The sequence below is a fragment of the Suricata suricatta genome, chromosome 1 (genome assembly GCF_006229205.1).
Source record: "Suricata suricatta isolate VVHF042 chromosome 1, meerkat_22Aug2017_6uvM2_HiC, whole genome shotgun sequence".
Classification (NCBI taxonomy): domain Eukaryota; kingdom Metazoa; phylum Chordata; class Mammalia; order Carnivora; family Herpestidae; genus Suricata; species Suricata suricatta.
The window spans coordinates 98280167-98301769 of NC_043700.1; the positions used below are offsets into that span (position 1 = coordinate 98280167).

At 38.7% G+C, this 21603-nt stretch overlaps 1 protein-coding gene across 1 annotated transcript in view; it reads left to right on the plus strand.

Moving 5' to 3' along the window:
* Positions 1-619: 619 nt before the first annotated feature.
* Positions 620-21603, plus strand: part of LOC115301380 (rho GTPase-activating protein 20-like) — a 26577-nt gene continuing 5593 nt past the window's right edge. Inside the window, exons 1-9 of the mRNA XM_029951212.1 lie at positions 620-768; positions 2378-2527; positions 4981-5022; positions 5863-5947; positions 9816-9893; positions 12365-12431; positions 14967-15155; positions 18593-18768; positions 20114-20275. Of these exons, the coding sequence (XP_029807072.1) occupies positions 620-768; positions 2378-2527; positions 4981-5022; positions 5863-5947; positions 9816-9893; positions 12365-12431; positions 14967-15155; positions 18593-18768; positions 20114-20275 (1098 nt within the window). The remainder of the gene's footprint in view (positions 769-2377; positions 2528-4980; positions 5023-5862; positions 5948-9815; positions 9894-12364; positions 12432-14966; positions 15156-18592; positions 18769-20113; positions 20276-21603) is intronic.

The window sequence follows — 21603 nt, forward strand, 5'->3', positions numbered from 1 at the left end:
CTTCACAGTTTACCTATGACAACCAATAAGTCCCATCAGTCATACCCCAGCCAACAGCTACACTCTTAGGTTTAGAAATTTTTGATGGTTTTTTTTGTGTGCTGATCTTTGAGAATTCCCCCCCTCCCAAGTTTGAATATTGATTTAGATAAGACTGTGGTCAGTTTTCCAGGATCTTCATTTACCTACATTTTTATGTTAACATGAAGCCAAGTTGTCCTTAATTCTTCATAAACAACATGTTATTTTATATCAGGCCACGAATTGCCATGCTTATTGTTGGTGGTCTACCTTCTATAATACGCTGTACCTTCCAAGTAACAGCTCGTGATTAGCTTTGCTGCTTTCTCCTCCCAACCTCTAAAAGTTGACATGTCCAAGGGCTTTGTCCTTGAAACTGTCTCCCTTTCTATCAACTCCCCAAGAGACCTCATCTCTGTCAGTAGCCTTCTACAACTTGGTGAGTCCTGAGCTCTGGAGTCTTGCTTTGGAGATGAAGACTAATTTTTAGTGTTGTGTGAACCCTGACATTTAGCATAAAACTATATGGTATATTTGACTTAGTAACTAGCTGCACCATGGTGCTTAACGTGTTTGCTGGCATAGCTCTTCTGTTGAGATGGACGCCCACGGCAAAAACACTGCATCAGCTGACAGGGCCACGCGTACCCTGCTTCTCCACGGCACTGTTGAACTCAAGCAAGGTGTGAGGAAGCAGAAACGGCACCTCTTCTTGTTCCGCGATTTGTTGCTGATAGCTAATACCAAGTATGTATACTCGGCTACACACCTTCCTGATCATCATAAAGTTACATTTCAGTTAGTCCTTACTGTATGAAAACATCATTTTTTCCCTTTGTGTTTGCAAGTGCTTTGATCCTTCACTCATTCAATTTTGAAAGTCTTGTATTGTACCATGCCTATGCAGAGAATACAATTGAGAACGTGACAGGTGGTGTCTCTTTCATTTGTCTCTTTGCCTGGGACCTACAGACAAATGATATAAATAAGGGGAAATTGATAGATTGTAATTAGTGCTTCTGGTAGAAGAGTGCCATGGGGAGAAGATGGGAAGGCATTAGAGAATGGTTGTCTAGGAGGATTGCTCTGAGATGGCAGCATTGAAATAGATTAGATGAGAAGCAGCCAAATTCCTAGACAAGATGGCTGAACCTTCTAGGCCGAGGGACTGGCAAGCCTAAGTGGGTGCCACCTGGCCCCTTTGAGGGAGGGGCCCAGGGAAGGCTGATTTGACTGGAGTCTAAAGTAGGGATCATAAGATCAGATGCGATACTGTATTCAGTATCAGAAAGTCACACAAAGTCTACACAGACCATGAAAACAGGTAGAAATATTATCCCAAAGGACCTTTCTTTTAATGTTTCTTTTTGAGACAGAGAGTACACGCATGTGTGTGTGTGTGTGTGTGTGTGTGTGTGTGTGTGTGTATGAGAGAGAGAGAGAGAGAGAGAGAGAGAGAGAGAGAGAGAGCAGGGTAGGGTCAGAGAGAGAGAAGGGGACATAGGATCCTAGGCAGGCTCTGTGCTGGCAGCGGAGAGCCCAATGCAGAGCTCAAAGTCATGAAAGGCAAAATCATGACCTGAGCCGAAGTCTGACACTTAACCGACTGAGCCACCCAGGATCCCTGAATATAGATTTTTTTAATCTAAGGTTGGAAATAACTTTTAAATCTTTCTGATCCAAGCTGATTTTTCGTTTTTGGTTTCTCTTGTAGGAAAAAACTGTAAAACTATTTTTGTCTGCGGCTCTTTGGTGGCTCAGTTGGTTAAGCATCCACCTCTTGATTTCAGCTCAGGTCATGATCTTGCAGCCATGAGATCAAGCCCTGAGCCAAGCTCTGTGCTGGGCGTGGAGCCTGCTTAAGGTTCTCTGTCTCTCTCCACCTGCCCCACTTGTATTTGTGCATTCTTTCTCTCCCTCTCTATCAAAAACCAATCATGTATTGTGTATCTTTGTTCAGTCCTCAAATACTTTTTGAAGTAAGCAAAACATAAATGAATAATTAACTGTAATAATAATCATAAAATTATATGTAATAATAAGTAACAAATCTAGCAACAATAAATGAATTTAATGGTTTTCTTTAAATGCTTTAAAATAAATAGTCTTTCCTTAATACTCAACATTCAGAAAAATGGCTGGGAGGAGTGTTTTGACTTCCCCAGATTGTGCTCAACACACACTTTGTAAATGCCCATCCAACCATTTCCTGTGCTGTGGGCAGAGGGTAACAGAGATAACTGGGGTCAGGCTTTGCCCTGCAGCAATGAGCCCTGGCTTCTCACCAGCGTAGTTGCTCCCATAACATTTATGAAGCAAACTAACAGACGTCTTGTTTGGGTATCTTTCTTTCTAGTTATAAAAAAATCTTTAAGATAAAGAATAAAATACCACTGAGTACCATGTGGACTGCCAACTGTACGGACAAAGTAGGACATGCCAGCATCAGTGCTGAGAGGTCCTTCATCTTGGGCTGGCCCACAGTGAACTTCGTGGCCACCTTCAGGTGAGACCTACAGCTTGGTCTTGTATTTACAGAAGTTAGAAAGGAAAACGTTTACCTGATTGTATATTGAGCCAGTGACTCACTTTTTCACCTCCATTAATGACACTTGCTTCCTTTGTTCTTTCTCCAAAAAGGTTTTTATGTCCAAATGTAAGGAATAGGATAACATAGAGCAGGGACTACTGGACTAACTTCCTTTGGGTTTGGTCAGCGGTTTTTCTAGTGGGCTCTAGGAGCCACTTGAGGAGTTGGGTGTTCTGGGTATGCAGAGGAGAATCAAGAGAGTGTGGGTCAAGGGCCTCTCTCTAATATCCTGCCCCCCAAGTCCCAGGAAGTTATCTGTGTTTGTAAATCACAGGAATATTTCTCTTGAGCAAGTACTATTAAATAGTCTGATTAAATTTGAAAATTTGCTTTTATTTTCCCAAGTTAATTCTTTAAAAATAGGATGTAATTATGACAAATAAATTAATTATGTCATGGAATTCGAGGTTGCCTGAATTGCTGTGCAGATTATCTTAGTCAGTGTCTGTGGAGAGATACAACCTAAAACCAAACTTGGATTCCAGGGAGTAGAGATGCGTTGTGCAAGACACACTTGTAGGCTGACATGAGGATGGGGAACGTAGCTCTCTATCCTGGACATCCTGGGAGACATTCTTGGGCTTCCAGGAGTCAGGCAGCACTTACATCTGCTGTTTGAAACCCCCACACCCCAAGTCTCATTCCTGCTTTACACGATGAGTGTTCATAACGTGAACACATCGCTCTTCTCTTCGCCCCACTTCACCAAAATCTCGCATGTCATCATTAAGATGAAACAATGAAAATGTTTACAAGTTGTTAATTTATTAAATAATCAACAACAGCAATGCAGCTGTTGACATAAGGAAACATTTTTAAACCTTGTTGGACGGAAATATGGACTTATATCACCTCTGCATGTCTTTTTCTCCCCCCACAACATATTTCCATGGAGATTATCAGTTCCTATTGCTTACTGTCCTCTCCATGTTGCAAATGGGAGGAAATAGTTTCAATTGGGAATATATAAAGTCCTTGATAAGGGAGTTTCCAAGAAACTTTTTTTTCCTAATGAGAGAGAAAATGTGGAAGCCAGGTTTGCACATGTTGTGTTAATTAAAGCTGTATAAATATATATAAGGCATTTGTAACCATGCCTGGCACCTAGTGCTTTTGTTATTTGTTATTATTACTGTTCTGCAGATTGGCAAAAGTATTTAGAACCTATGTCCATGCAGGTTGGGATGCTAAATGGGGGTTCCATTTTTCTGATGAAACAGGTTTTGACATGGTGTTGGAGGGGGTGGAGAGCAGTGCTTTTGGTAGCAATATAAAATGCAGCAGCCACTGTGGACAGTGTGATGGTTCCTCAGTAAGTTAAACAGAATTATCATATGACCCAGCACTTCCTGTTGTATACCCAAGGGAAATGAAAAACATACATTCATACAAAAATTGATACACAGACATTCATAGCAGCACTGTCAATACTAAACAAAAAATAAAAAAGGGGGAAACAATCCAAGTGTTTATCAACAAATAAACAAAATGTGCTATAAGAGCTGGGGACAGTGGGAAATGGAGAGTGACTATTTAATGGACACAGGGTTTGCTTTTGGGTGACTAAAATGTTGCAGAACTAGATAGTTATGATGGTTGCACAATAGTGCAAATGTAATAAACGCTCTGATGTTCAATGTTATGGTCTAATTTATCACAATGAAAAAGTGCTGGTAAGTCATAAGTCCATGAATGGATGCACCTTAAAACATTTGCAGTTTTTGCTACTAAATCCTATGGAAACTTTAGCACAGAAAATAACCTTTAGTAACTTAGCAGTAGATGGATTGATTTTGCTCAGAGGATCACAGTAAAGAAAAGTACGTTTTCTAGGGACTCATTTAACATATTACGATCTCCTAGATGTATAAAGAAATAAAATACTACGGATGTTTTTTCCTAAAAAGAAAATCATACTTCTGGGCCAAAATAGTTTCATCCAAATGCCAAATTTCTTAAGTATGATTTAATTTGAATGATAATGTTTCTTTATATTTGAATAGCAGAAACACTCTGAGGTAAAACTAACCCTTTTCCAGTTCTGGAAACTGAAACTCAGAGTGGTTGAGCAACATGCCCATGACCGCATAGCCTGCATCACATAGTTGCAATTAAGGTTTAGATCAGAAACCAACTTTTCTTTCACTTTAGGATCTATTTCCCATTACTGTAATGTTGCTTGTAAAAGAGCAGGGTCCATCAACAGCCCAAATTGTGAGGAGAATACAACTTAAACACACAGCAGCAACACAACAGGCTGCTGATATTTTTGTCTGAAAGGTGATTTAATGTAAGTATTACATGTAGTTTGTAATATTATTATAAGTATTACATGTAGTTTGATTTTCCTCCCATTTTTTAAATTGCAGTTCTTCAGAACTAAAGGAAAAATGGCACTCTTCCCTTCAAAGGTATTTTGTCAGTATACATACTTTAAATCTTTAACCCATAAAAAAGAACGCAAATTTCTTCAAAGCCATGCCCTCAAACTATTCTCCTTCTCCTTAGTAGAAATCATTAGACTATCCTCAAATAATTTCTTATTTAGATTTACCCGGGCTGCTACTGAAGATAATGTGCTCTCATTTATATGCATATTTTGCTCATTTTTGATGAGGTTCTGGTTGTCACTCTCATCTTCCCCTTCTTTCCAAACTCATGATTGGAGCTAACATTATTCTTAAAACATAAATTTCCTTAAGTGCAGATTAGTCTACTCAGTGATTCTCAGAGCAAGTGCTAATTCCTACGCTGGAGCCCAGGAAGGTTCTTCCAGTCTAGGCAGGAAAACTTTGATGACTGGATCTGCTTCCCAAATCTCACATGAAAAGAGCCACCGGTTGTTTTCTGAATCATGTCTCATTTTCCTGAAAATTTTTTGCATGTTTTCTTCCAGCCCATAGTTTGATTTTGCTGTTTATTTATATGCTTTTAAAAAATATTTATTTATTTTGAGAGAGAGAGAGTGAGAGCGGGGAGGGGCAGAGAGGGAGGAAGAAAGAGAATCCCAAGCAGGCTCCATGCTGTCAGCACAGAAGCCCAATGCAGGGCTCGATCTCACGAAACATGAGATCATGACCTGAGCCAAAATCAAGAGTCAGACGCTTAACCAACTGAGCCACTCAGGTTGCCCCTATTTGCTTTTAAAAAAGACAAAGTATGTTGAAATTTTAGCAACATAGATTAGTTTGAAAGTAAGCTAATAGCTAATTCAGCCTACTCTATTTTGGATTATTATTGAATTTGATTAGGTACATCAATCTCGCCAAAGAGAAGGACCAGACAAAAAGCATTCCCCTCAAAATCTTCACTGAAGACATCAAGAACTGTGCCGGTGTAAGTGTTTTTAATACCAACAATTAAATTCCAAGTTCCTGATTCAGACAGAATGAAAAAGTTGGAGAGGGAGGTGGAGATAGAGAGAGAAGGAGGGAGGGAGAAAGCACGGAGGAGGTAGAAAGGAGAAAAAAGAGGAAGAGTATTTAAAAAAGTGCCATGTGGGAAAATGTATGTCCCTGTCTACATGTATGTCTTTGTATACACAAAAAGTGAATCTTAGGTAATATAAAGCAAGAGGAAGCTATGCTAGCTATAGTGTAAAACAGGGGAAAAGTATTGCATGTTAAATGTCCATAATATTTCTCTGAATCCTTCTAATAGCAATTGCAGTGGCTTGTAATAAAGTGATTTTCACATGCAGGGATGTCCTACTAGAATTAAAATGTTTTCTTTTTCCAATGGTCACTACTTATGTAAGAAATGGTTTGGATTGTTTCCACAGTTCTTTTCCCCCCTATGATGTTTTATTTGGTATAATTGTAAACTTACAGAAAAGTTGAAAAAATAAAAATAGTACAAAAACACCCCATGTACTCTTTACATAGATTCACCTATCAGTAACACTTTACTCCATTTGCTTTATCATTTGTTTTATTTCTGTGTCTCTATTATGTATATGTATATTTTTGAGGGTCATAGATATACCATGGTCCTTTATCCTTAAATCTAATAAGTATTTCCTAAGAGTAAGGGTAATCTATTACCACCATGCAGTTATCACCTTTAGTAAAGTAATATAATACTTTACTAGGCCATTCTTGTTCCCAGTTTGTCAGTTGACCTCCATAACATCTCCTTTCTAGTACAGGATCCACTCAAGGGTCAGCTATTACATTTAGTTGTCATATCAAATGCAGAGGAGTTTTGAAGGGTCTTTTGTTCCGAGGAATATCAGGATTGAATTGAGCTCAGAGAGATGACGCTTTTAAGGGATCAACATATTTCTACCTTGCTCTCTTTATGCTAGCGGGGAAAAAAATCAAACCAATTGCCCCAGTTATTTGTATAAAGTTTGATTTCTGAGATTGTAGTGCAGTAGCCGAGACATTTACAATAATATTTTGGGTATTTTTAAATGACATTTTTTGTACTACTTTACAGTAGCTCTAGATCACACAAAATAGTATTTGAAGGTGGAAGAAGGTGTAGTTGAAGAACAGTTACTTCCTGGCCAAGGGAAAGGCCATGCAAATAATGTAATCTGTTTCCAAGCACCAGATAGACACACTGCATGAAGGAGATGAGAGGGGAGAGTTCTCCAAAGTAGAGCACACGCTTGTCTCTGCCAGCTTGGATTTCAACTGTGCCAGTGGGTTACACTCAGAATGCTTCGTGGGAAGTTACTTTGAAACTTTTAAAACTCAACTTTACTTATAATTTATACAAAAGAATGTTCTTCATTCATTCCTAAGATCCAAGTTTCCCCCTAACACAGTTTCATTTCATCCTAGAGAAAGGATCCTTAGCGTTTCTTGTTGTGCAGATCTGGTGTATGCAGATTTTCTTTTTTATCTGAAATGGCTTTATTTCACCTTCACTCTTGAAAGATATTCTTGGGGATACAGAATTTTGTTTGCAAATTTTTTTTTCCTTTTGGCCCTTTCAAGGTGTTGCACTGTCTTTTTGTCTTGGTGTTTTCTGATAAGTAGTCTGTGGTCATTCAGCACCAATCCTCTGAACGTGATTTGTCAATTTCTTTAGCTGCTTTCAAGATTTTCTGTTTATTTTTGGTTTTTCACAGTGTGGCTATGAAATATCAAAGTATGGTTTTCTTTGAATCTGTCCTATTTGGCATATTCTGAATTTCTTGAATTTATAAACTTTTCTTTCATCAAATTTGAGGAACTTTTAGTCATTATTACCTCAAATATTTTCTTTCCTGTATTCTTTCTTCTCTCCTGAGATTTCAATTGTATGTGCATTAGACCCTTTTACACTGTTCACAGGTCTCTCAGACTCTGTTAATATTTTTCAATCTTTTTTTTTCCCTTTTTCTTCCTCAGACTGGATAATTTCTATTATCTATTTTCCAAAATCACTGACTTCCACTTGTCATCCTCATTATACAAAGTAGTCTAGTCAGTGAATTTTCTTAAAGATATTTCTCAGATAAAAAAATTTCTATTTTTAAATATCTTCAATTTCTATGCTAAAATGCCTCCCTTTTGTTTATTGTGAGCATATGTTCATTTGTATCATTGAACATTATTGTAATTGCTGTTTTTGCCTAACAATCTGAATATCTAGATCATCTCAGCATTGGCTTTAGCTCTTGAGAATTAATCACGTTTTCCTGGTTCTTCATATGGGAAAAGAAAGCAACATTTCTTTTTCTTTTAAATTATTTCAAAAATTAGTTTATTTCTTTAAAAGTTATCTGATTACAGAGAGCTCTACCTACTGAAATTTGTCTGTTTTGGAGAACATACTACATGCAGGAAAAGTTACATACATCCTTGGAATTACTATTTTGAACATAATATGTTCCTTATGCTATGAAAACCATTGTCTCCTAGACCAAGTAAATTAAGGAGTGATATTAGCATTTCAAAAGAGATCTTTTATTTTTTTTTACATTAAAAAGATTTCATGGGAGAGTTTTTAAGTTGTATTGAAAGGTTTTTCAGACATCTTAAAAAATAGCAGAACCATTACTTCTAATTAAAGCCCACGCTAAGACTGAGCCTTTGAATCCTCCTACATAATTTAGCATCAGAAGACCCTTACATCCCTGTGTTTGAGTGCACTGAGCTCCGCCGCTGGGTTCAGAACACTTTTTTATATTCCTTAAAGCTACCTGTAGTTTGAAACCAACAAATGCTTTTATTTATAGAAGTCTGATTATCAACTCTCACAGCCATCTGACATATCAAATAATTGCATTCAATTCATAAGAAGAAAAATACAATGAAAGGACAAGTAATGAATTATGAAAGAGTTTCTTTTAACTTTGTTCTTAATATTTTTAAAGCCTATGAGTGTCTACTTGTGCTGTTTATCTTATTTAAGCACTTTTTATCAAAGGCCTCATTGCCTAATAATATTATATATTGTCTGATTGGTTACATATTGTCTTATTTTAAAATGTCTTTTGGAATTCAGATAGTTTTATAGATAATATCTCAGAATCCTATTAATCCCTTTCAAATAATTGTCTATAAACTGTTTTCCTAGTTTTGTGCAGCAGTTTCTCAATGGAAGGTATGGTAGAGAGCTATTTGTAAGTAAGCTACTCACTGGCAGAGTTGGGAATGGAATGTAAATTTCTAAAATGTTCAATCTCATTTCCTAGACTCCTTGATTTTATTTGTCTCAACAGATTTCTACAATGAAAATCTTAGTAACTATGATGCCTGACACAAAGAAAGTACTGACTAAATAGTGACTTTTTTAAATGTCTATTATAGCCAGTTCTTATTCTGATTTTGCAGAAACGGAGTATATAATTGCAAAGAAATAAAGCCATACTATAATAACACAAGTCAGGAAGAGAGAAAAGCATCTAGCTCCTCTTTTTTAAACTACCCCTCTGCTCCATTTTGGACATCGCTTTATGGAGCTGATGATCCACCCACATATCTTCTTGGAATTCTCAGTCTTATTTTTTTCTTCCTTAAGCTGCTATATTTTATGTGCCACAAATCCTCTAGGGGAAATATATATTTTACTTAAATGTTTCCTACTAGCTTCATGTTATATAAAGAAACGAAAACATAAGAGTGTATGCTCTGCATGTGCTTTATTTTGTCATTACTTGAAAACAAGCTTTGCCATTAGAATATGGATAATAATCTGACAATAATTGGTCACCTGATTTCAAGTTTTTTAAACTTATAGCAATTTTTCTTATTTCTTTTTTTTATAGTCTGCAACTGTAACAGTGACAAATTCCGACACAGCCAATGACATTATCAACATGTCACTACCAATGCTAGGAATAACTGTAAGTTGCCTGCAAACTATTTTTAGCTAAAAACCAACTTTGACCTTTGAGATTCATGTGCGTGTGTGTGCGTGTGTGTGTGTGTGTGGGCATGCACGTGTGTTGTGCACCTCCCATTATAAGACAGCTGATTATTAAAGATATCATAGCCACATTCTGCGCCCCAAATTTAGAATTTGAAGGCAGTGAAGCTATACATGGGTGTTTTTCTGTATTCCCATTTAAAATTTTGCGCAAATTCAAAATCATAACAAAAAAATAGGCTATAATTTTAGAGTGCTAATAACAACATGCAGTTCACCGTATATATTTTATACATGGACAGTACAATATTTCTAAGTTTCTAAATATTTCCTTCTCTAGTGGACTCTTCTTTCTGTGCCATCTTTCCTGATTCCTCCCTGTCCCTATTTACCTTGGTCATCACCCAAGGACTCAACCTCAGGTTAATGAATCTTAAATTACATGTTTTGTTGTAAATTTTGACATAAAGACCACATGGCTAGAAGCTACATCCCTAGATACAGGTCCTGAGGATGAGACCGCGAACACCCCTTCTGAACTAGTAAAGGAAGAAGACAAGTTCCGACTGAGGCCAGGGACCTGGGGGCATCTGTGTGCACATCACTTTCATCTGCTTTCGTTTTAGCTCCTTTATGTTTTGATGCGGCTGGTATGAGTTGCTGAAATTATTTTTTTTGATGAAAGAAATAGGTATATATATTTTTAATTTTTTAATGTTTATTGGAGAGAGAGAGAGAGAGAGAGCGAGCGAGCATGAGCGGGGGAGGGGCAGAGGGAGAGGGAGACGCAGAATCCGATGCGGGCTCCAGCTCCAAGCTGTCAGCACAGAGCCTGATGCGGGGCTTGAACTCATAAATCATAAGATCATGACCTGAGCCAAACTCAGATGCTTAACGGACTGAGCCGCCAGGTGCCGCAGAAATGGGTATATTTGAGAAGTCTTGTAAGGAAAAGTGAGAGAGGGTGACAGAGGGGCAGATCTGAGGGGCACTTACAAAGCACAGCTTGTTATATAAAATCCTCTGTAAATGTGGAAATGTCTTAACTCTTGTGACATGACATAATTACAATATCTGTATTTAAGTTCCATCTGACCCAGTGGCATAATAAAGACCCTTAAAAATTCAGGGCAACCAGAATTTGACAAAAGAACTCATTCTGTAAAAACAAAATTTAATAATACATTTGAAATTCTTCTGCCTAATAATTAAATCTTGAAAAAAGAGTGAGTGGTTTTAGAGTTGGGGAGACTAATGATACTGTTCATTTTATTTCGTATTTATGATTTTCCTTCTAGTGACCAATCTCACTAGACAAGATTTCTTTTTTTAATGAAGAACCAGGGTTATTTTTCTTATGTATATCTGGTTTAAGGGATTCCAACATACTGTTTCCAAACCCTACCTTAAAAGAAAAGATTCTTATTAGCCCTTTCTTCCTATTTGTGATACAATTTTGAGCTGATTTAGCTCTGTGTGTGTGTGTATGTGTGTGTGTGCACATGCGTGCATGTGTGTGTGCGTGTGTGTGCGCGCGCATGCGTGCGTGTGTGTGCGTGTGCGTGAGTGTGTGTGTGTGTGTGTGTGTGTGTGCATGTGTGATTCCTCCCATACCTGTGACCCTCCCTCATAAGACCAAGGCCATGGTTTTTAATCAGAAGTCAAGGGCAAGCATAGTACCTATCACCAACAGTTCCATTTCAAATATATTTCACTTTATCCTCCTAGAATCTTCTTTAAAATAATTCAGCAATCTTTGTAATTTAGACTTGTTAGTTTCAAGTAGGATTTCCAGTATTACTGGGCAATAATTCTGCTGGGAGTAATTATTTTCAGCATCTGACTTATCTCTAGGTAAGAGTTCTTGTCTCATCCTCCCTATGGTGGGGCTTGTCTGTACCACAGCCAGTGGTTGACTTCACTCCACTATCTCCTCAAAGATCCTTGAGCATTTATCTGCTCAGGGCTGTTGAGCTATTATTGCCTTTCTAGTTACTTGACTCAGGAATAGTCATGGCAGTGTATGTGGCTCTCTAGACAATATGCTTGTCTGTGCAGGGACATTTGGAAGCAAAAGCCAACATTATCCAAGGGGTCTAGAAACAGCAGAAGGCAGGACTTCTTATATTAGACTTTTCCTTCTTGGTGAAGAGGCACAACAGTGACTTCTTATGCCAAGGGCCACCCACAAAGTGAGGGGCTGATTGTTCTGTAGTTCTCTGGCCTTTATCAAAAAATGATAAGAATCTGAGGTGGTCTACCGGAGGCTGTGAAGGAAACAAGTTAACAAGTGCTGTTAACTCCAAAATTGCGGCTACCTCCATAGACCAAAGAACATTTCTACTGGCTCTAATTCTTTCTTTTTCAAAACATAGAAATGCTAAGAAAATGTGTTCTGCAAGTATTGTGAAAGATTTGTTGTAATGCATAACCCCTTTTGTTTCCAAGGGCTCTGAGGAAGACTACCAGCTGTGGGTCAGTTCCGGCAAAGGAGAAGCCCCGCGCCCACTCACTGGTTAAGTATCAGGGACAGTCTAAGATGGGATTGAGTAGGTTCAAAATCGTAGTCCAAGTCTCAAGGTAATGGTTGTTTTGTGTTAAGCTTAAAGACCCTTAAACGTGAAAATCATATGCAATATTCACTCATACATTTATCAGATAATTCCCAGGTACTTACTCTTTACCAGGCACTGATTACGTCGCCTTACTCCGTGGCTTATGGTCTAGTTGGGGAGAGAAATGCACAATTTTCTTCTCTATGTTTTTTTTTTTACTTGACAGAACTGTATTGAAAAATTTTCTCTATTTAATATTTACTTTCTTATGTACCCACCTCCTTAGGTATGAACACAAAATGGATTAGAATTTCTTTTTCCCATACATTTATTTTTCATATTTCAGTCTTGAATTCCACTTCCTAACTACTAAGTAGCTTCTATTTTGAGAATCCTCTAAAATCTAGTCATGTCTCTAAATCCAGATATAAATATGTACTGAACACCTGTCCTGTGTCCAGAAGTTTCTCAGCATCATAAAGAAACTGAGGAAATCACATTTAAACTCCTCAAGTCTTCACTAAGCCATCTGAATTCTATTGTTTCTCAAGCTTTTTCCAGCATTGTTCTTAAGCTTGTTGATAAACAGGTTGCACCTCTCCTAAAATAGTTATCAGAATGAGTGATCTAAAAAAATCTTTGGCTTAGCAAATTTGTTCAGTGTTTATCAAAAGTAGAAAAATTAAAACAAAAGGACAGGATCTGTAGCAGACCTTGAAGTCTAGTAATGTACAGAAATAGTGACAATGATTTCTGCTCGAAGTCTTAGAGCATTGCCTCTTACATGCATTTTTTATCCTTTTAATAATTCTGTGAAGCTATTACTCTTTTTCAAGTGATCTAAAGAATATTTTCAGGTGATCTGGAAATCTAAAGAAACAAATGTTTTCTATGAAACGTATATTCCCAGAGAGTCACCAAGTGCAAGGCTGAGGACAAAATCACCCCACCATTTCATGTTTTTGTATTAACATTGACACCTTTGCAAAGGTTGGTCAGCAATAAAAAGGAAAAAAAATTAAATACTTAAATATATTTATTTTAATAAAGTGCTTTGATTTAGATAAAACAAATATAGACAATAACTTTTGAGACTTAGAACAACCTCACACAGAAGGCGGCTCTGAGGAATCCAAAGAGCCTGTCATTCATAATGATCCTTAGCAGCATTCGAAATGCCTTTCTTAACATGCTCTCATTTCTCAATGGCACATTAGCTCCTGGCTATCTTGGTGATTTGGTTGTACTGCTGTCATAGAAGCTTCTTTTGCCTTAAAGGAGGGAAGTGACTGTGGTTCTCGTGAACCAAGCATTGGTGTTGTATCTGTGCCAGATGAAAAGGAGCAGCAGAAGCTCCCGTTACATCCAATAATATATCAGAAATGACAGAAAGAAAACTTTCATTCTATTCTTAAAAAATGGAATCCATATCACAGCACAGGGTCTTTTGAGAATGTTATGGAGAGGAAACAATTTAAAACAGAAAAGAGCAAAGCAAATCACTTGGCAGGCAACTGTCCATGGTTATGGGTGCGGTTTCCCAGTCTGTAAACACCATTTTGCACTGTGCTGCTGGGTTTCCAACACAGTGCAGCCTTCCCTCTGACCCTTGCCAGGCAGGCCAGCCCTCAGAGGGAGGGCGGCAGTGGGAGAGAATCACAAAGCATAAAGGCAACCCATCCCATCCCATCCCCCTTGAGTAGCTCCGGCTCTAGAGTTGACAAAAGGAAATGAAAAATCTGTTCAACTGATATTATGTGTGAGAAAATAGGGAACGTAGCAAATCTTAATACTATGTCCAATTGGGGTGCCTGTTTGGCTCAGTAGGTTAAGCATCTGACTTTGGCTCAGGTCATGATCTCGTGGTTCATGGGTTCGAGCACCAGATCAGGCTCTATGCTGCCAGCTCAGAGCCTGGAGCCTACTTTGGCTTCTGTGTGTGTGTCTCTCTCTGCCCCTCCCCTGCTCGTACTCTGTGTGTCCCTCTCTCTCAGGAAATAAAGAAACATTTAAAAATTAAAAAAAAATACTATATTCAATTGTTTAAAAAATATTAATCACCAATGTTTATTAATATATTTATTCTTATTCTTAATACGCTTGTGGGCAAGCATTTCACAAGATGCATATAAGACTCAGAGGGGTCAAGTAGTTTGCCTAAAATATGCATAACTAGTTAGTATCAAGGCAGAAACTAGGAGGCCTTAAATATTCTCAGGAAACATAGCAAAAGCCAACATCATGCAGACCAATGTACTAAGGAATCTGTGTATTCCAAGGAACATGCTTTTCTTTTCTCTTTTTAAAATTTTTTCTTTGAGCACCTGATTTTTGCCGTGTGTCCTCCATAAAGGGGTATATGGTGCTCACTCAGGAGAAGGCTCCCCAGGAGAAGAGCAGCATATACCAGTGTGATGCACACACTCACGGTAAGGTAGGTTTGACGACAGCCATCACCATCATCCTGAATTTACATTTAGATTTTCTCTATACAGGACATGAACATCCCTATGGAATTAAAATGAGCCATCTTCCATCTGCTCCGCTGCTGCCACAGGGACCAGAGGCCTCCATCTCTCCTTCTACCTGCCAGGAGCCCCTTTTTCCAAACGACAGGTTCCCAGAGATGCAAGACCAGTTCATCCTGAAGCCCAGGCATCCAGTGCAGAACCAGCAAGGGAGAGGTGAGCCCCTCCCTTCTCTTCCTTCCAGTGCCTTCTCCTAGCTCATATCTCCACTCTTGGACCTACATTCATGACACAGAGCATATTCTCCGTGTCGGGGTGGGGAGGAACAGTATAGTCAAGAACCCAATAGCCACCCAGAATCAGGCTTCGAGAAACTCCTAGAGGTCTGAAAGAAGATCGGATGCACTTCTAGGAAGGTCCTTTGTTTTACTTCTTCTATGCAGACGATTAGTCTTCTCTCTGTAACCCCAGAGCCTTTTCTACGTAGTTTTATGTGTGTACACAGCTGTGTCTTATGAGAGCACAAGCTCCTTAGGGCCTAGAAATATGTCTTCTCCATTTCAGAGTTTTGTCTAGTATCTCAGGCCATCACAGGAGGTGTGATGTCTAGACCGTGGGGCTTAAACACACCTGGAACAGAAGAACTTCATTGGAGTAAAGAGTATGGAATTGAATTGCATTTATTCTGGGCTTAGGCTGAAGTGGCCTTAAGTTCTAATTAGAACTGAACTCTCGGGGCTCCTGGGTGGCTCATCTGGGCATCTGACTTCAGCTCAGGTTATGATCTCACGGTTTGTGGGTTCGAGCCCCATGTTTGGCTCTATGATGACAGCTCAGAGCCTAGAGCCTGCTTCAGATTCTGTCTTCTTCTCTCTTTGCCTCTCCCCTACTTGTGTGTGCACTTGCCTGCACATGTGCTATCTCTCTCTCTCTCTCAAAAATAAATAAATATGTTTTAAAAATTAAAAAAAAAAAAGAACCAAACTCTCAATTCTATCCCCACTTTCCATGTCTGTTTCAGACTCATGTCAAGACTGGAGCTACATGATGTTTATGGTTGGGTCATTTTAATCTTCCTTCTTGTTGTTTTTTCCCTACCATTCTAATATTCCCTGTGTTGATATTTCTTTCTCTGATGAAAATGTGATATTAACCTGAAAAGTATTGGGGCCAAAATAGAAAGTATTTTTATTGTTATTACTGTTATGCTATAAGCTCAAAGTTTCAAAAATGTTATTTTTTAATATTCATACCCCAATTTGATCATTAGGAAATATAATCCAAATCTTGCCAGTACTGTTTAAGAAAGGATAGATTTCTATAAAGTTAGTTTGTTTAATCATTCCCATATTTTTCTAGTCGATAGAATATATATTTATTAGTCACAGAGGCAACATGAACTCTGACAGCAAATAATGTACATTATAAAAGGTAGGTCCAGCTACGCCTGAAAATGTTTTTGAGAAAGTATAGGACTTCTGATCTACTTGAATTTTTGTTTTTAAATGTTAATTTTGAGAGAGACAGAGTGCACACGAATGGGGGGGGCAGAAAGAAGGGGAGCGAGAGAATCATAGGCAGGGTCCACACTGTCATGCAGAGCCCTACATGAGCCTCGATCCCACAAACCATGAAATCATGACCTGAGCCAAAATGAAGAATCCAACAGTTAGCCATTCAGGCACCTCATCTACTTACTTTCTGTATATACTCATGGAGTAGGTAGATATATCACTTTGCATCCAGGGATATGGCACTCTTCTCAAAAGCATTCTTAATTAAAGCTCAATAATGGGATATATTTGGATAGTTTTAGAAATACTAACACTAGGGTAAGAGGAAAACCAGGCTGTATACCACACCCCAACTTCTATATTAACTTGTATCTTAAGCAAACATTTGTTAAGTTCTGATGTACAGGAATCTCCTTCTAGATTTAAGAATGTGTTTGTTTTCTTCCTTTTGCTCCTTTTAAAATATCAAGAGTATGACTTTTAGGGAAGGGAGAAAGAGCCTTAGTTAGGCAAAGTGGTGAATTTCTTCATGATTGCAAACATTCTAGAGGTTGCAAAATGAAATAGAGAAAGGGAGTGAGGTCTGCTTCATGGGGAAGAGACTGATTTCTAGACTGCCTTAGGCCCCTGTCAACAAGGAAATTAGTTTTGTCAAGGCTGCCATGAGCCAGGCCTTATGCTGAGTAATACCTTATATTTAGTTCAATGAGTTGTAGGTAGTGTCATTTATGTTAAATTTGAGCAAACCGAAGCTTAAAGACTTTTGAGCAACTTGTGTAAGTGGCAGAACCAGGATGCTTCCAGCTCTTAGATCGCGATCCCTCTGATGAAGCACCCTTGAGTGTTGCCACCCACATAGGTGACATGGCGATGCACGCACTAAGTCCCAGAAAAACCATTGGGTGGGTGTTTTAACGTTGCTCATCTGTTTATCCAAGTTTTAACTTGACTTCTCTCTTGATTTTTAAGGAATTCAGTCATTTAAGCAGGTTACTTAAGCAAATGTTAAGGTACCTTATAAGGAAAACATTCATAGCTGAGCAGTAGAAACTTTGAACTCAGCTTTTCCATTGCTGATCATCGTGCAGGCTCTGTGGCGCAATGGATAGCACATTGGACTTCTAGCGCGCACCCAGAGGAATCCATTGCTGATCACCTTTTCTTTGTGAAGCTCTTCTGCTGCATTCCTTTGATAGGGAGTGTTGGGTAACAAAATCATCTCTGATTGGCGGGGTGTCACAAGAAACACAGCCACCTGGGGGCACCTGGTGGCTCAGCTGGTTGGGCAGCTGACTTCTGCTCAGATGATCTCGCCATTCATGAATTTGAGCCCCGCTCCGTGTCTGGCCCCTGTGCTGACAGCCCAGAGCCTGTAGACTACTTTGGTTTCTGTGTCTCCCTCTCTCTCTGCCTCTCTCTCTCTCTCTCTCTCTCTCTCTCTCTCTGTCTCTGTCTCAAAAATAAATAAACATTAAAAATATTTTTAAAAAAGAAAGAAACACAGCCATCTGGATAATCTTCCTACATAGCCAACATGTAAAGACTACTTCCCAAGAACACTACCAGCAGAAAGTCATCCATGGGGATGGCTCAGGGTAGAGGATCCTCAGGCTGGCTGAGAAGTGGGGTCAGGTAGATTTGTGTCATGAGAGGCAGATCCTTTTCATCAGAGACAGGTGAGCATTCAGAAAACCAAAGAGGAAATCTAAGTCTGGGAGGAGAGTCACTGTGAAAGCAGATGATTACTAAACTCTGCTTGATCTGAATAGCCAATCTTTTTAGCTTTTAAAATTGGATCTGACACCTGAATCCACCAATCATACTTAACAATGAGGAACTAATACCTACAGGTTAAGTACCTCATGATGCAGTATAACAGGTAGTGAATGGCACTGGAAGTATTGACCCTGAGTTTGATCAAGTCTCCAGGTTTATCAGTTTGCAGGATATGGGGAAGAACACAGTAACGCCACAAGGATGCTATGAGCCAATTTCAGAATGTGGAGAATACTACGCAAATGACTCAGTTTCCCTATTCTAGCCATAGCAACAAGCATGCTGTAAAACAGAAATGCAGAAATTAAAGTTAAGAGAATTCAATTTCTACTACTACTATGACTACACTCACTTCTTCCTTAGATTCAAACAAGAAGACAGTTAAAAGAAGTTCTTTCTTAACCTGGGCCTTTCAGCGGGGCTCTAGATGGTTCCAGGACAGCCAGTGCACAGCACCACCTCCTGCAAAGCCAGGCCAGCTCTTCGGAGTTCCCCTCATGGACATCTGTGATAATGACAACCTGCCTTCTCCCATTCTGGTAGGTCTCATTTTGGCCTCTTGTTAACCTCTTGAGGAGGGGGAGCTCTGAGAAGCCAAGCACTCTCATCCAAATCTATATCCAAATGGAGAAATAATTAGTCAGCTCCTGGCTTTGGCTGAGAAGCTTTATTACTATTACTTCAAAAAATAAAATCTGATTCAGGGACTGCAGAGTCATGAGGCAAATACAACAGGAAAAGATAACTCTTGTCCATTCCACTTGTTCCCACAAAGACCCACGTAGGCCTGTTCAGACCAGTCAAGATGTGGACTCTGAATATCTGAGAGTCCACCTCATCTTTATATTCTCTTTTCATTGCCTTCCTGAACTCACAGTAGTCTCCTTCAGCTGAGTCTATTCAATTGTACAACTCAAAACATCTCATGAAGAATAACGATTCATTCTCTGGCAAATACGAATCTGTTAATCCTAACAGAATACATCAAATGAAAGCCACAGGGTTTGGCCTGTGTTATCTCAAACTGGTGTACTGAACTGTCAGTGTTAGCATTTACTGAGTGTCTAGGGTGTCTCTAAGCACTATTTTAGATGTAGGGAATGTTAGGCTAGATATGAAGTAATTTATGATGTTACTTATATGCTAGCTACTACCCCTGTCCCTACATTACAGCAAATTTAGGGGGTAGCTATGAATATCATCATCCCTACTTCACAAATGAATTAGAAAAGCCTCAGTAAAGAATGTATGTGCCCCAGGTCACACACCAGAAAATAGAGTTCAGATCCTTTGGATTACCTGACTCCAACTCCTATTATCTTTTTACACTGCAGATAGAGGACATGAAGGTACAGCAAAAGGCAATGAAACACTCATGGGAAGGGAATGTAATCAGAGAAGGAAGAGAGAGTTTTTGAGCCTAATTTTAAAAGAGGGAAAGAAGGAGAGGAAGTAGGAATGGAGTATTCAGTCACTTATGGAGGAATAAACAAATGGGAAATGAATGTGGTAAAGAGATTCCCACACATGGGGAACAGCATGTATGCAAGGGAACAATGAAAGAAGAATGCTTGGGTAGGAGAGAGAGGGTGATTCTACAAAGGCCTTGACACAGAGAATAACTTTTTAAAAGTATAAATTCACTGAAAAGAAAAATCTGATTAAAACAAGTGTTTAAGATGTTTCAGTGTATACTGTAAATATGTTTTTGTGTAGAAAATATGTTTAAAGATGCTGAAAAAAATCCATATATACTTTAGTCCTTTAAGCTCTAAAAACACTGTACCTTTGCATTCCCTAGCTCTTTCAAAAAAGAGGCAAGCTTATGTTCTGGGCTTATGGATATGAAATGCCATGTACTTTTCTTTTCTTTTCTTTCTATAGGATATGCTTTGCTTTATCAATCAAAAAGGGCCATTCACAGAAGGCATCTTCAGAAAATCAGCCAATATGAAATCATGCAGAATCCTGAAGGAGAAGCTAAATTCTGGGGACAAAGTGAACTTGGACAGTGAATCTGTTCTTGTGGTAGCATCTGTCTTAAAGGTAGGGAGAGCTCTAGCATTATCTACACATGAGTAACTGAAGCTCTGATGGGTGTCCTTCATCATGATTGCCCAAGAACCATCATAGGCATAATAGGTTAAGTATCTGACAAAATGAAAAACACATCAGAAAATCAAAATTTAAAGAAGCTACTTCAGGAATTAAAAGCCCCATATTTCATCACACACCACCCTCCCCACCTTCACTCCTGAAGACTCCATGCAAAATACTAATACTAGTGATAATAATAAATTTCAAAATATACACTTACACATACAGAATCTTTACTGAAGCAAACATCCTGCTTTTGATGACTTCCTCACCACCATCATAAAAATAAAGACAAAGTTTCAAAAAGAAAATTCATATTAAACATTTGAAAATAAGTATAAAAATTTACTATAGTAAGCAAGCATTTGCTTTATGATGTATCAAAAAAGGCTCAATGAGGCCACCAATATGTCTGCCACTTAATCATTCTTTCCCGTGTTTCTTAATGTCTTATGCTTTAAAAGCAGCATAGGAATGACTTCACAAGTTGTGCCTTCCACCTTACCATCTTTGTTAATATTTGCTATGTTTAATCTGCCATCCCAAGGTTATAACTACATAGTAACCATTTCCTGCCACATGCCTCTTCCTATAAATCTAACTTTTATTTTTTTTTAAAATAGTTTATTGTCAAATTAGTTTCCAAACAACACCCAGTGCTCTTCCGCACAAGTGCCCTCCTCCATCACCACCACCTCTATCCCCCCTTCCTCTCCCCTTCAACCCTCGGTTCATTTTCACTATTCAATAGTCTCTCAGGTTTTGCGTCCCTCTCTCTCTCTAACTCCCTTTCCCTCTTCCCCTCCCCCTGGTCCTCCATTAGGTTTCTCCTGTTCTCCTGTTATACCTATAAGTGCAAACATATGGTATCTGTCCTTCTCTGCCTGACTTAGTTCGCTTAGCATGACGCCCTCGAGGTCCATCCACTTTCCTACAAATGGCCATATTTCATTCTTTCTCATTGCCATGTAATACTCCATTGTGTATATATACCACATCTTCTTGATCCACTCATCAGGTGATGGCATTTAGGCTCTCAAATGTACGGCCAATTAATTTCTGACAAAGCAGGAAAGAGTATCCAATGGAAAAAAGACTGCCTCTTTAGCAGGTGGTGCTGGGAGAACTGGACAGCAACATGCAGAAGAATGAAACTAGACCACTTTCTTACACTGTACACAAAAATAAACTCAAAATGGATGAAGGACCTGAATGTGAGACAGGAAACCATCAAAACCCTCGAGGAGAAAGTAGGAAAAAACCTCCTAGACCTCCAC